The sequence below is a fragment of the Gobius niger genome (assembly GCF_951799975.1).
Source record: "Gobius niger genome assembly, chromosome: 1".
Taxonomy (NCBI): domain Eukaryota; kingdom Metazoa; phylum Chordata; class Actinopteri; order Gobiiformes; family Gobiidae; genus Gobius; species Gobius niger.
Genome location: NC_136852.1, coordinates 12474841 through 12491081, shown reverse-complemented (window position 1 = coordinate 12491081; position 16241 = coordinate 12474841). Strand labels below are relative to the sequence as shown.

The 16241-nt window shown below is 40.3% G+C and overlaps 1 protein-coding gene across 1 annotated transcript in view; it reads left to right on the top strand.

Annotated features, from left to right (window-relative positions):
* Positions 1-11181: 11181 nt before the first annotated feature.
* Positions 11182-16241, top strand: part of arap1 (ArfGAP with RhoGAP domain, ankyrin repeat and PH domain 1) — a 40658-nt gene continuing 35598 nt past the window's right edge. Inside the window, exon 1 of the mRNA XM_079575348.1 lies at positions 11182-12073. Within this exon, the coding sequence (XP_079431474.1) occupies positions 11220-12073 (854 nt within the window). The 5' untranslated portion in view covers positions 11182-11219. The remainder of the gene's footprint in view (positions 12074-16241) is intronic.

Below are 16241 nucleotides of genomic sequence, written 5' to 3'. Positions count from 1 at the left end.
ACCTCCCTCTTTCTTGGTACAGCTGAATGTTTTTGCCTTTTTCTGTGAGCTGCATTTGTGGTTTCTGTGTTACACATTGTTTTACTGGATATTTTTGTCTTTGCTGTGTTTTTGTGAGGTTCGGTGGAATTTTTTACTGCAATGAGTCAATAATGGTCCTGAAGAAAGCAGCTTTTTAAAAATTAAACAGCTAGCTTATCAGCTAAATCTATTTGAGACCTACAAATTTCTTCCTCTGAGACACCAAGAGGCACCAAGAGCCCCCCACACCTGCAGCACAGTGGAGGCGTCACAAGAGGAGCTACAGGAAACAACAAGGGGACAAACCAGGAGGTATCCAGGCAAGACTCCCAGCGAAGCCACACATGCCTTTTATTTCTACTATTATTCTGGCAAATGGACGTTCACTGGAGAATAAAACAGATTATCTGCTAAAATCTTCCCAGAAGATGGTGAAAGACTGTTGTGCAGTGGATGGAGCAGCGCGGCTTAAGACTAACACCTGAACACTATTTTGTTGCACGCTTAAGAATGAGAAGTTATATGTCTTGATTTATGACATATTAACCAAAGTAAGCTACCCTGAGACCAAATCATTTATTCTTCTATGTTAAGTCGCTTATTATTTATTTATCAAGCAGCATTTCTATCTTTTCTGTATCATTTCTTTTTTCTTTATCCAATCTTCTCACTGTAGCCCCAGGGCGGTAGTAAAGGCCCAACACAATGTCAGGCATTGATTTGTTATAGAGCAGGTATTGTTCAGGCTCATTGCTCTCAAGGGAACTGGCATATGTGGATTATTACACACTGTGAGGAAAACACTATAGGCAGAAGCCAAAAGAGTCACAGTATATAATGCAAACACTTTCACTTGACAAAGCATGAGTCTTCTTCACAAAGCATCTAACACATTTCATGGCGTCCACTCCCACTGAAATGTATCAACAAAGTGTGAAAGCCTTTCTCACCTCAACATATTGCACAAAAACGGTTCCAGTGTTACAGCCTTGGTTTCAATTTGCTGATTAAATTCCTTCTTCCTCTCTTCAACAATCTCAGTGTGTGATTCCACATTGGGGCGGCCAATTATTTCTAGACAGGAGCTTGGCTGCCCCCTTCTGGTCCCCATGGGATCTTACAGTCACAATGGTCGCACCTCTTGTTGATCTGGCTGCCACATCGCCATCTCCAAAACGAACAACTCTAGCCACATATTTGTTTTTATTGTCAATTAAGTTTAACCCAAAAAGCCCGACAGTTCTACTCCAACCATAACAACTTACTATTTTGATGTGAGTCTTATTCTTATGTGTAAAATAAAGACAAATGAAATCTGTTAACAAAGGCCTAGTTTCATGTAATGTAACATAAAAGTTACAAATAAAGTCCATAAGTCCACTCCGGCCCTTATAAATGGTCACATGAGGGCTTTACGGAAGTTTTCATAATTAGGCAAAGTCTGTGCCCTCAAATAAAGGCGCGACAGGTTATTCAGGCCTTCAAAATAAAACGCAAGCAGCCAAAAACCCAGTGTGAGCCTTTTATTTTGAAAAATCAAACCAGAAGCAATTTGTTACTTTCTGTCCAGCTTTTTTTTTTACTCTACTGTTGCTGCTGCTGGTTCATCCGTGAGAGAAATGTTATCCGCTATTTGGCGTGGCTGCTGATGACTCTTGCGACTTCTCCATGCACAAAGCAAAGAAACCAACCGCATTTCTCTCCCAACAACTGGATACAAGGTAAGCAAAAGTGTGTCGCGTGAAACTTTGCACAAGAAACTTTACCACGGCTTGAAGCGGATACAATGAGCCCCAAAAGTGGATACAAACAAACAAGTGGAGGAGGAGATGGATGGTTTAATGTGAAAACGTGTTGTCCGGGTAACACCCAACCAATGACCGCTGGCCTAATAAAAAACAAAGAAAGTAAAAGAAAAAAAACAACAACATTAACTTTACTCTTGGTAAGGAGCTTAATCCCTGAGCAGGGGGCTGACATGTTCTGCTTTTATCAGTTAACTTTCTACTGAAAAGGAGGAAATGGCTGCAGTGTGGACAGAGGTGTGTTTCAAAAAGTCTCCTTAAGCCTTTGGTATTAAAAAAAAAGAAAGAAAGAAAGAAAAAAAAAGTGCTGGCCATAATAGTTGTTTATCCCCATTGGAATCCAGTGCTGCTAATCTGGTTTGATGTTTCCATGAATCTGGACTTACAAGTGTTTAAGTCGGGGGCAGGTGGAGTGTTATTGCTAACTATTCAACTAAAGTAATACTTGACAGCAATTGAAATGTATATGGCATTTGTCAAATGTTAAAAGTTGCTTAATCTAAAGGCCCTGTACCTGATTTCTCCATGTTCTGTCCTCTTCCAGTATTGAAAAAGTAGACCTTGGAAAACAACAACAACAAAAAGAAGAACACTGTGCATATAATAATGAAGTCAACAATTCAAACTCCGCTCCCTCTTTCATTCTTTGCCAGTAAACAAGAATTGGGAACAAGCTTGGCCTTTAACTTGTTGCCATCAATAGACAACAACGCTATATTTAATAGACACTCCTGTACCAGCCCATACCGGATACTGGTGCATTTCAACATTGTTGCCAAAAGACATGTTGACATGTCTTTAGTGTTAAACGGGCCTCTATTGTGTAAATAAGTATTTCAAAAGGAATAGAGCACTTGGTACTTTCACTATCATCACTTCACATCACGTAGCACCTTCATGGTTATACTTTTTATCATCTTCTATTGTGTTGTGTGTACATTTTTATTTTTCAGTCGTAAAATGTGAGCTGAGGTGGCCAAATCCGAGCCTAAGACACATTTCCCTCTATGCTCTAACTATTCACTTTCTCTACGGTCAAATAACTTGCACCTTATACACACTGTCTGCCTCTTTTGAAGATAATGTTTGAAACTGAGAATAATAAACCAATTTGCGGGTCTATTGATGCACTAACTGAGTGACAAAACAGATGATTACAAATGTTGCTGACATTCTCTTGGCTACTGTTGCCTTGCGGTGACATAATCTACTTACCTTCTATATTACAATGCTGTGCAGTGGTTAATTATCATCTGATTATTACCTACTGACATACCCCTGTGATGTGCACTTCTGCTTGAATGAATAAATTGTTTGCAGTTTACAGCCCAAACTTGCGCAGTGCTCCAGTGCAAAGGCGACGAGCGGCTCCCTGAACCGTGAAACCCATTATGCTGAGCCAACACATTATTCTGCTGCATAAGTTCAACAGTCCTGTGCAAAAAGTAACACCAGGCAGATCTGAAGGGAACTACTACACGCAGAAAAAGCTTAGCAAAATAACACACTTGCAGTAGAGTGTATATATACACATCGCACTGGGACTATGTAAAGCCCTCACATAAACCACGATACTGATTTGTACTTTCGAGTAGTATCTTCTCAAATCTGCTGTGTCCACTACATTCTTGGTCTTCCTGTGTCTCTCAGATTCACTTGATAACTGCTCTTGCACCGTGAGTCAAATAGTTATGAGTTTTAGTGAAGGAACGCAAAGAAGAAAGTTAGCTAGTGTAGGTGCATTGAAAATGTGGCCAAAACATGGTGTAGTGCAAGACATAATAGGTTCGTCTTGCTCTTAAACAAATGATCAAGGTCCGGTGTAAGACGCAATAATGCGCAATATAGAGAGGGGGGGGGGACCTTGTACTTGAGAGATGACATGCTCGGCGACTGATAAATCATGGTGTGTGTTTCTGAATGTACTGTGAATAAAATACGTGGCAGATAATGAGCAGAAACATCATGTAGTGCAAGAGGATGAAAAGATGAGACGCAATCATGTGCAATACAATACCAGCATTACTGGTTTAGTCATTGATTTCAATACACAAACAAGAGGATGGGAAAGTAACACCCTTGTCATGAAGAGAACTGTGGTTTTGTTTAGTACTTTATCTGAGTGAGATGAATGGGTGAGGTGACTGACTAGGGCCTTTGCCCACAAACTAGGAGCCAGTCTGTGCGTTGTAGTTTCATTATTGCGCATTTGGACCCGTGCCTTGGCAGAGGTCTTCCTTTGGTTACTCTGAGTGCTTTTATTCGGTGTATATTTTGAGGCTTTTGCAAAGGAAATGGAAAACTGCATTAATGAGGGGAAATATGCGGAAACGTTTGACAAACATAATGTAAAGCAGTGGTTCTCAAACTGTGGTACTTCCTCTTTTACCCTCGAGACAATTTTATTTATAGTTAAGTATGCTTTGATTTATGCTTCAGTAACACATAAGTCACTGTGTACATGATTTATGTTCTGTTAAAACATGCTTTACACCCAGTTTAGACCTAGTTTAGCTCAGTTTAGGTCTATTTCAAACCCTTTTCTGACCCGGTTTGTCCTGATTTAATCTTGATCTATAGTATCTATAGTATTTATGTTGGGTACTGAGAGCCGCTGGTATAAGGTGTCAGATCCGTAAAGATGCAGCTTAATGTCACTGACGGCATCCGTTGTTGTGCAGCCTCTAACTATCGGAGACAGGAGTTGGTTGCCATTGGAAACGTACAGGAATTCTCAGAGAGACCTCCGAGGACACCGCTCAAATACAATTCTTTACTGGCAGCACTGAGTCACAGAGGTCTAATTGAAAGTTGGCTGAACTGAGCTGTGTGTCAGTTACAGGCGATATGAGTCACGCTCTCAGTGGGCCTTTGTTATTACCTTCAGAGGAACACGCAGGGTCTGAGACTCCGGACCGACAAGTACCTCATTACGTCTTGGTGCTATTCTTCTTTCACAGCTTGAGCTTGATGGAACAAAGCGCGACTCCAAGAAGGTGCGCTTTCTCGACCACTACTACCTGTTTCCCCAAATCTAGTGGATGCATTAGCAGAAGTAGCTGTGACAATATTACTGCTGTTAGTGTTAGTATGATTTACTTATCTGTTTGACAGGGACAGTAAAATTCAGCAAAGTAAAAGCACATTCGTAGCTGATGCTGTCCAGAAAGAGTGTAAAGCTAGTGCTAATTTTCAACTGGACCTTTCTACGCTGCATTGCAATTATATTTGTTGTAGATTTTCAATTTCAATATTGTTTAAACCTTGTTCTCTCTGCTCGTAGCCAAATATTTTGGATCTCTTATTATTTCAGATTGAAAAAGTCAATATTAATTTCAATGGAAAGTAGTTTTCAATGATGTTTTTCAGTAAAAGCCTTGATTTTGAGAGTATTTTAGCTTAATTTTGAACACAACACATTGAATACTCAATAATCTCAGTATGGCTGAACGATAGGGGCCATATCGTATCGCATATTGTTATCGTGATATTATTTTTGATATCGTTGTGGACACAGTATAATTTATGTTACGCTCAGCTCCATCAGAGCAGCACAAACACTGACTGTAGAACACAGGGACAGGTGCTTAAAAAGTAAAATGAAATGAAGGATGTAAACTGCTTGAGTAGATCATATTTGTAAAATATTATTTAATTAATCTTCCCAATAGGCGTAAGGCTGGGATATTGAAGTAATTTGTATATAGTTATTGTGATATTTTTTAAAATTATATTGTTATATAGATTTTAGGCCAAATCGCCCTGCCCGACTGCACGATATTGAAGTAACTTGCGATATGCGATACGGTGGTGCAATATTGCGATAACGATATTATTGTGATTTTTACCAAACCATTTCAACATGACATGTTCCATTCGTAATAAACACTGAACTTTTTCATATTTTTAAGTGTCCTTGGGCAAGACACTTCACCCAATGCCTGTGTGAGTGGTTGGTGGTGGTCAGAGGGACCGTTGGCGCAGATGTGAGCAGCCTCGCTTCTGTCAGTCTCCCCCAGGGGAAACTGTGGCTACAAATGCAGCTTACCACCATCAGCATGGAGTGAATGAACCCCCCTCCCTTTCACGTGTGCAGCGCTTTGGGTGTGACTTGTGTCATATGAAAAACTCTATACAAATAAGATTCCCTTCTCTTCCCTTCTGTTCATGGTTTGTTTTGATGAGTGATAGAGATACATTGTGGCTTATTGCGATGCAGATATTGCATCACCTATCGCGATATATTGTGCGCGATATATTATGCTGCCCTAAATCTTAGTTTAGTTGTTCACTTTGTAATATTTTTGGAAAGATTCTGGAGTACCTGGAGTATAAATGAACGACTCAAGGCGTGCGTGAGGCAAAAGAGGTTGGGAACCAATGATTTAAATACACATTATAAAGGCTTATCATTCCATAGTCTTAATCTGTGCCAGCTCCAACTAATTGAGGCTTCATCCACCAGGCAGTTCTGAAGCTGAACTCTCCCCTACCCTTCCTCCCTGCTTTACAGTATATTTTGAGATCTAACTAAACTGAACTGAAACCGCAAAAGTGAAATTGACAAAATGCAGCCGGCGTGCAGTCAAAATATCATGCACATTGCCTTTGTTTATGTATAAACATGGCATCCGTTTAGGGAAATCACTGTCACTCCCACTTTGGAGCGAAACCATTTATGCACCAACAGGCTGAGCTCAACCTGATTTATTAAAAGTGTGAGAATGATCCTGTTAATTGAAGAGTAACCTGCACAGATGAACTGAACGTGGAGGTGGCAAACAAGTCCTTCCGAGACGTCAACAAAAATAATTAGGTGAGCACTTGTTTCAAAGAGTGTTATTTGACCAGGGGGGCCTCCACAAAGCTTTCCGCTCCCACTTTTCACTGTGTGTGTGTGAGTGTGTGTGTGTCCAGAGCTATACAGAACGCTCCATTGTAAACGCCACACAGAGACCCTGTTATTGGCAGATTTGTGAGTGGGAGGGAGAGGAGTGAGCGAGATGAGGGATAAACACGGGGGAAAGTGGGGACAGCAAGCGGTTGGCTGGAGGGGATGTGTTATATACAATGCAACTACTCAAGTATTCGTCCTCTTTATTCTTCTCCTCCTCCCCATACAATGGAACGAGATCAGAAAAATATCCTTACTTCATATTTCTGTTTTCTCTCTGGAACACGCATTTAAATGTAATTACACTTGTCAGTTTTTTTGTTGACAGCTGCTAAATGGCAAGAAATGGCAAGACATTTTAGGAAGTGCACTTGCTGCTGTTATACCGTCTTCACAGGCAGTTGAAAAGATCAGTATCGCTCCTTATCTCAAATCAAGCACACGTAGAGCATGATTTTTAGCTTGCTTGAACAATAAGAATAAGAATAAGAACCCAGCTAAGGTAGTATGGAAAATTTACTAGTCTTGCATTGTCTGAATTGAGATAAAAAAACTAAAGAGTATTTTTTTGTGCTTTATTTTGGATTTGAATATAGTTTTCTAGGTGGGCCCAAGCCGTGTGCACTGTGAACAGTCTACAGTTAGAGAAAAAGACTGATAAGGCTAATAGAGCACTTCCTTTAAAAAAGAGAAAAAAGAAAAAAAATTGAGTTGTTTGATCAGTGAGATGTAGGGATTCTCTCTGTCCCCGGGGGGCCATGTGCGGTCCATAATCTGAGGAGGAAATACTTCACAGGAAATGAGTGGTCTGTGCTCACCAACTGAAAACTGTGATCTGCTGCCTGTCAGCTTGCAACAGCAACCTATATTAATAGTTCGTTCCTTGTTTTTTTAAGGCGCTATTTGCGTTTGTAAGACTATTTTTATGTACCTCCTAAAAGCTTTGAATGTAGGGCCGAACATCAGCCGACCAATCTGTGCCCCCCAGATATAAAGTAAACCTATTCACCCACAGCTGATTGTCTTGTCAGAAAGAGCACAGAGCCATAGGTTTGGGCTTACAGGGTCCAATGGCAACACACCTAAATAAAATATTGGTTAATGCCAGTGTTGGAGGAAGTACTCAATATTCTTACTAAAAGGGACTATACAGAGTTTAATAATGTTAGAACTAAGTATTTTCCTCCCCCTACATGATCCTGTAATGTCCGAATGTGTAGAATGAGCTCAGACCAGAAGTGCCATCATGCACGAGCTTAATATAGAAGCTGCAGTTACGCGTTAGACCTGAGGTGGCAGTAGTGAGTATAAAATGGCAAACTTGCATCTAGCCCAGTGGTTCTTAACCTGGGTTCAATCGAACCCCAGGGGTTCGGTGAGTCAGTCTCAGGGGTTCGGCGGAGGTCAAGACAATTACCCGACTCGCATGATTCGTGATGACATGCCCCGCTTGAAGGGTTCAGTGAAAGCGCATACACATACAGAACCAAACATGTACTTTAGTAAAAAGTGTTTAAGAGTTTAATGTGCATGATTTTTTTTTTTTATCATTTGAATCAAACCAAGTCTAAACGAGTAAAGCACTAAGTCGGCTCAAAAACTGGGACTAAACTAGATCTAAACCAGGTGTAAACAAGTTCTTAAGGAGTAAACCACGGAACCAAGTCTAAACTGGGACTAAACCAGTTACTTGTACAGTCACTTTGAAAAAAATGAAAAAATGTAGTGGAGTAGAAAGTTCAGATACAGGCTCTCAAATGTAGTGAAGTAAAAGTAAAAAAGTATTTATCATAAAATGTACTGAAGTTAAGTAAAAGTACCTATATTTTGTACTTTTTACTTGTACTTGTACCTTTTACTTTGTTACTTTCCACCACTGGTTAAGGCAACCCAGCTAGCTCCTTAAGCTCTTGTTTTAGATGTTGCCAAAGACACTACACCAGTCACAGTGAATCAGCAAAACATGGCGTTATTTGAAAACGTCACTGTTCATGTCAAGATCATGGGTTTTAGCATTTTATTCTTGTCTTAACATGTAGACATGAAACTTTCCACATTATCTTTGATGTATTTTATTCATTGTATTTTTAGTGTATCCCCCGTAGATGAAAGGTCAGTGCTGTGAAGTGTGAAGGTGTATGTGAGTGGACTCGTGTTTTAAATAAGTCTGTGGGAAGAGGGTAAAGTCGTGCAGACTTTCCATGAGACAAGAGGTCACGAGGTCAGACTAGTCTTAAAATAGACCTTGTTTTAAAGCAAACCAATCTGCGTAGTGTAGTGTAGAGATGCATTACCTAATTTAACCTGTATGAATGGGCCTGAATTGTACTGTAGACTGCTTAGTAGAAAACAAACCCCCAGCTCAGTGAATGCCCTGGTCATGTGACGTATGAATAGAGGGGTGCTGTGTGTGTGGGAAACTAGAAGCTTCCCTTGTGATCAGGTGATGAAGCCCAGACGTAACTAGAAGAAGAAGAGCGCTGGATTAAAACTCATTGTTGGAGAATTTTTACAATGTTCATTTCACAGGCATCTCAACTGTACTATAGTTCTCAGAAGTGTGAACAAAGTTAGCTAACGCATGTTGTAACACTTCCTTAACTGCAGAAAGTGTCATGATGGTGATACAGTTGGTGTTGCCACTAAGTCTAAATGGAAAAACATCAGTCTTTTTCGAAGTTGTAGAAACCACAACTCACGGCTGCAAAATATTGGACAAATATATAACTATTAGTATTCTTAATATTGGTGGTGGTTCAATTAGAAGTGTAATTTATGTATTAAAATCTAGATTCAGTTCACTGTGCACGTTTTAAACATGTCCAGGTACATAAGAGAACAAATAATGTTACTCCATATATTTTACTGTTATATTTTGTTTATTTAATGACTCACAAACACGTTCTAATTTATCCTAACCTCAGAGCGGACCCTATTGCAATGTGTAGAGCTGGACAAAAACAAATACTTTCCTCCAGTATCATTTAACCCCTTACCCCCACTTTAACCGAGTTTAACCCAAATCTAAAAGCACAGGCCAGTGTTACGCCTCATTTGAAAGCTAAGACCTACAAAACTCATCTAATCTTTTTCTGTGATTTTCTTACCACGATTTAGTCACTTTTTATATCATCCGGTTTTTTGTTTGTGTGATGTAACTGATCAAAACAGCAATGTGAAGCTTCGATTTTTTTTCTGTAAGTCTTAGCTTTCAAATAAGTTGTTACTATGTTGCTCAACTAGACAAAATGCACTCGGTTAAAGGAATAGTTCACCGTTTTTCCATACTGAGATATGCTCTTACCTGAGCTTAGACGAGTTGATACAGACCTGTCTGGTCTTTGCGCATGCCCGTGGAAGAGCGTGGTAGCTTCCAACTTCACCCCGTTCGGAGCTATAGGAATACATTGGGAGAGGCCAAATGCTAACAACATCTTGCGTCGTTTTGCACGACTGAGGGCACGCACAAAGACCAGACAGGTACGCATCAACTCGTCTAAGCTCAGGTAAGAACATATCTCAGTATGGAAAACTGGTGAACTATTCCTTTAAAGCAGTACTAAGCAACTTGTCAACCTTAATAAATCTTTTCCGTAGTCCCTTTGGGAGTAATACAAGTGTTAATGGGATGATTTGGGGGTCGTTCATCTCCCCCTGGCGTCTCTGGCCAGAAAACCACGCTCGCAACTTTACCTGCCACCGGGTCGGAGTCACCAATACACACTAATAGAATCACGAAGAAGAAGCTAACAGGCTAACGGGCAAAGCTAACTGTGGGCTAGCACCACTTAAACAATATTTAGAGCCACGTTTGAATGAAAAAAAAAAAATATCTCCATTATGTGATTGGATGTACAATATCCCTCTCTCCCTTTGTCTTTTCTGTCTGAGTAGTATTAACTCTCAATTAATGGGTTAAAGAACAACATGCTATGACACCTTCAATGGCGCTTATGGCTTCTAGGGGCATGAGTTACTTAGTGCTGCTTTTTGGGGGCAGGAGCATCAGTGCAAAGTTAAACTCAAAGCATCGCTGTTGTGAGCACTTTACACCCATTGCCCATTACAGTCACAGTGATGTGGCTGTTTGCAAGGGAACGGCATAAAAACCTGCTGCAGCTGAATTCAATGTGCCAGCTCACAACTTCCTTTTTCAGTGCAATTAATAATTAATGACACTGAACTTGAACTGGGCCTTTGAGGAAGCAAGTCTTTTCTAATAAGTTGTCAGTGTAGCAACCTGAAGTGTTGACAGGCCACTGAAAGGTAAAAGTGAAAGAGTTTTTTGTAGTTTTTTCTTGCATTTTGAGGAACCGAAAACAGCCTTTAACCTTTTCTTCCTTTTGACGATCAGCTTGGTGTTATTGCTTGAAAGCATAATCCAGGCATGACCGGGCTTTTGGCAGTTTCCCATTATTGTTAATTTTTTATTTCCTCCTCTCTCTCTTTTTTTTCCCTCAGCAAAATGAAGTGATGCGCCACCTGTAATTTCCCCAAACATGACGTCCCAATCGGATTCCTGTCCGACTCTGCCCGACTGGTTGAACGTGCTCCGCCTTGAACAATACACGGAGGTTTTTCTCAGTGCCGGGCTGACGACGCTGCAAGAATGTCGCACCTTGACACAAGAGCGGCTGGAGCAGATCGGTATCAACCTGCCAGGGCACCAGCGACGCATCCTCTCCAGTCTCAATAAAACGCTCACCCGGTGCGACACGCCGGCATCCTCAACGCCGCGAGACACGCACTGTGCATTTGTGGAGGAGGGACGAAACAGGCAAGACGAAGACATGATGGACAAGCCGGTGCCCAAGCAGAGGCAAATGACCGTGGAGAAGAAGTCGGCTGAGGAAGTCAAGAAGGAGCGTCCCGTGCCGAAACAAAGGACTAAGTATAAGCCGGTGGTTCCAGAAACTCCTGAGATGACTCTATCTGAGGTCGATTTGCCCCCGGTGCCCCCTCGAAGCACCCCCAACTGCCCGCCACAACCCTTCGCCCCAGGTCAAACGCCACCTTCAGTCTCGCCCCGGAGAGAAAAGCAGCAATCGATGCCCGCGATCCCCAGCCGACCCCCGAGAGCAGCCAGAAGCCCGACCAACGCTTTGGGCCCGGACCCCTCCCAGCCCTCACAGCCTCCCCCCTCCCAGCGCCAACCGCGGCCCAGGAGTCTGCCGCCCCCGTCGCCCAACTTTGCAACTTCAAACGGCGATGGGACAAGAAAGAGCTCGTGCCTGCATTTAGCGTCCCCCTCTGAAGACCCGGCGGCCCCCCCTCTGCCTCCCAAAACTGGAACATTACACAAACGGCCCCCCTCATGCCCCCAGAGGACTACTGCATCTTCTAAAGCTCACAGGTACAAACATTACACTATTACGGATTATTCATAAAGAATTTGTCCTGATATGAGGTGATTTTGATGCCAATGGAACCAAAAAAATCTTGTTCCTTTTTTATTATTTATTTATTGACCTTTATTTAACCAGGATAGTCCCACTTAGATTAAGAATCTCTTTTTCAGGGGAGTCCTTTGGCAAGTGACCAGTTAAATTCAACTCAAATCTAGAAAAACATCATTTTAACTTAATTCATTAGTGTTGACAGTTATATTTCGGTCTGTCATGTCCTGATCTAAGCTCGATATTTTGAGGCAGGGAACTATCACGATAAATCAAATTATCAAAGAGCTTAAGTCTAACGCTTAAAAATCACAGTTAAGCTCTCAAGATGTCCAACTATGAACATGAGATACAATGAGGTACAACTTATTTTGGCTATTTAAGTATAACAGTAGAAAAATGGGTGGAAAAAATGTGAATAAATGAGCTGGCGATGAATATTGAGCCCAAAATTGTATTGTTTATCTGTCATTATTGAAGTCGATATAGTAATTATCGTGACAGCCTTAGTTATAGTTGTTTTTTAAATGTATAAAATGAGGGGTCTGCCACAAATCGCCTTTACACCAATTGCTTTTAGGCTGCATATTTCATTGATAGCATCATTTCATTTAGTGATTATTATGACAGATTGCTTATCTACTTTGACAACACTACCACCTACTGGATAATATGGTACACTGCACGTAGTATTTTTACCCAATTGCAGAGACACTGGTTCAAGCTGCCACAAAACAAGATCCAAAATCTGTTGTTTTTACCAGTGTTTCCCAACCAGGGGTACGGTAGCACTTAGCAGGGGGTACTTGGAATTATTTCAGATTAAAAAAGGAAGTGAAATTGAGTAGAATTTCTAAATTTCAATTGTTTTTCAGTGAAAGGTTGAATTTTGAGAGCGTTTTAGCTTCACTTTGAACACAACACACTATTAACCTCTTGGCCTTTTCTCCAAGTAAAGTAAAGCTAAAATGTTCTCAAAGTTAAACCTTTTACAGAAAAACATCATAAGAATTTAGAAATTCTGCTCAGTTTCACTTTTTTTTTCTTTTCGGTATGGCGTGTTTACATGCATGAGACCCATGTATGTTCTTTAACATGCACTGTCCCAACCAAATAAACCAATAAACAAAAGCTTCTGGGCTGGGGCTTACAGCCTATAGGCCAGAGTAACGCCTCATGTAAATGCTAAGAGCTACAAAACTGATCGTGACATGTAATTGTGGCATTTTGTTACATTTTTGAAGCATTTTTGTCTCTTTTTTTTGTCTTGTTTTCGTAGTTTTTTTTGTTGGTTTCTTCAACGCTTTTTGTCACCTTTTAGTTGTGTTTTTGTCACTCCTTTGTGGCTCTTTTTTTGTTTGTTTTTTATCACTTTATTCTGTTTTCGTCGCTCTTTTGTTGCTTCTTTTGTCACTTTTTTTGTAGTTTTTTCATCCTCGTTTTCGTCGCTGTCTTGACACTTTGTTCAAGAAGCTTTTGGATTTGAGCAAAGCCAAAGTGGAGAAAATGTGCTCGGTTCGGGTGGGGGTTAAGAGGTTAAACACTGAATAATCTCAGTGTAGTTTGGCACTTTGTAGTAATATTGGCCCCTACCCCGGAGCTCGGAGTATTTATGAACGACTTCAGGCAGAAAAGGTTGGGAACCACCTCTGCACGTCACTCAAAACACTTCAGTCGATCAGATAAAGAAGGGGAAAAAAAGTCGTGCGTAAGCAAATGAAACGCTGAGCATGAGGAACTCACAGTGAAGAACAGCAGAGTGGTTAAACCCCTGCTCCGCAAATGCCAGGAACGAATGACGGGATGACAGCCAGAAGTGACTCGTTACAAGGAACTAACTTTTTTCACATGTGAGCCGAGTGTTGACTGTCCCTCATTGGTATTCTGCGTGATTTCTGCAGCCCCAGTCTCCTCCCATGTCCTCGCCTGCTTCCTTGTCGCTCTGTCCCACTCACAGTTTGCATGTGCATTACAAGTGTTGCTATCTACTATGGAGGGAGCAGCGCCGCTGAACGTGCCAGGGCAGGTATCACTCACAAATTACTTTATGACTTTAAAATGGATGACTCAGCACTTTTCTTATCATAACTTTTGTGCCTGTCATCACTTTTTCTTTTCTGCCCTAGTAAGAACAAGGAAGTGTTGCATTGTTTTGGTTTGTCAGGCTGTCAATAATGCTTTAAATCTTTCACTTCTCCCTCCTGACATAGACTGATAGAGAAAAGCCGGTTTCACTCAAGGCTTTGTCATTTATATAAAAGGTGTGCAATACAGTGTTTGGCAACGTGTTTTAGTCATTGTTCTATTCATAATGAAGCTGCACATGTAAAATTCAGGCTACTTTGAATTCATTTAAACTGGAAACCCTTGTATTATATTGCCTAATATAGTGTTCAGTTGTCTATAGCGTCTCGAGACTCATTGTGTACACATCGACTGCAAATCTTATGGTTAAATATAGTATGTAGCTTGCAGCTCTCTCTCTCTGACCACTCTTCCTCTGAGTAAAAGCAGGAACCGTGTCAAGGTTAGTTTCCTTCCATTGTGTGTACATTATACAGCATCTGAAAAGGCCCATAAAACAACTTCTATAATCCATACAGCAGCTGTTTAAAGAGCAAACCTGCTTGTATGTGAGTCCGTTATTGTTTATTTTAAAGTAAACATTCACACAGTGCTCATTTTAAATAACTGCAGAAGCATCAACACGTATGCTCTACCATAAACTGCCTCTTAACCCCTGTCTTAACCGAGGGCATTTTCTCCAGTTCAGCTTTACCCAAGTCTAAAAGGTTAGGTTAGAGTTACACCTCATTTGAAAGCTAATACCTACAAAACAAATCTAGAAGGAACTTTTCCCTTGCATTGTTGCCGCGTTGTCATCACTTTTATGACTTTTTGTTTCATTGCTTCTTTGTCAGATTTTTTTTCACTTTTTAATCATTTTTTGTTAGATTTTTGTCCCTCTTTTGTCAGATTTGTGTCACTTTTTAATCATTTCTTTGTCGGACTTTTGTCACTTTTTTATCATTTTTTTGTCTGATTTTTGCCTTTTTTAATCACTTTTTTGTCACATTTTTGTCACTTTTTAAATATTTTTTAAATATTTTTTTTGTCAGATATTTGTCACTTTTTTATCCTTTTTTTTGTCTGATTTTTGTCTTTTTTTAATCACTTTTTTGTCTGATTTTTGTCACTTTTGCATCACTTTTTTGTCCGATATTTGTCATCTTTTAATCACTTTTGTCAGATTTTTGTCACTTTTTCATTAGACTTTTCTTCTTTTATGGCTTTTTATTTTCAATGCTTTTTTGTCACTTTTTTTGTTGGGCTTTTGTTTCTTTTTCATCCTCGCTTTCGTCTCATTTTTTGTCGCTATTTTGCCACTTTTTTCAAGAAGCTTTTAGATTTGGTTAAAGTCGAACTGGAGAAAATGTGCTCGGCTCATGTTTGTAGAGGTCTAAACTACAGATTTAGCCAGTTTTATAGATGATAACTACTCATGGAGACAGATTTGAGTTGTAACCTTTAACCTTTCGACTCGAGGGAACGTTTTAGTTCAGGGAATTTGCTGTTCAGGGAGTGATCAGTTGTGTCTAAATTACATCATACTCAATAACACCATGTGTCGAAATATGGAGCATGATGATGACTAAATGGTGATGAATAAAGCAGCCTCAACTTTAACCGCCAAAATAAAATAAAAGAGGTGTATTTCAAATGTGTTATATGTTTTTAACAACTAATTATTTTTGGCACAAAATACACACCAGTAGATTGTCAAAGAGGAACTTTCACAATCGTGGCAGCAGGGCAGGGATACTTTTGTGTGGCCATACTTGAATTTCCCAGCAGCAGCAGCAGCAGCAGCAATCTGGTCACATTTTTACCATAGCGGTGATTAATACTGTTGCTTGCTTCTCATCAGGAATTGTTAATCATCAGGATACAACTCCAGCGTGAGATGTGGATGGATTTGGGTGTCGTAATATGATTTTTGTTTTGGAGAAAAGAGTAAATGTTTGGTCTTCAGCAGATCACTTTTTAAAAAAACAGTGCCCATATCTCATCCATCTTACATTTCTCAGTATGTTATCAAAAGAAAGCCCGGTGCTTTTATATCTG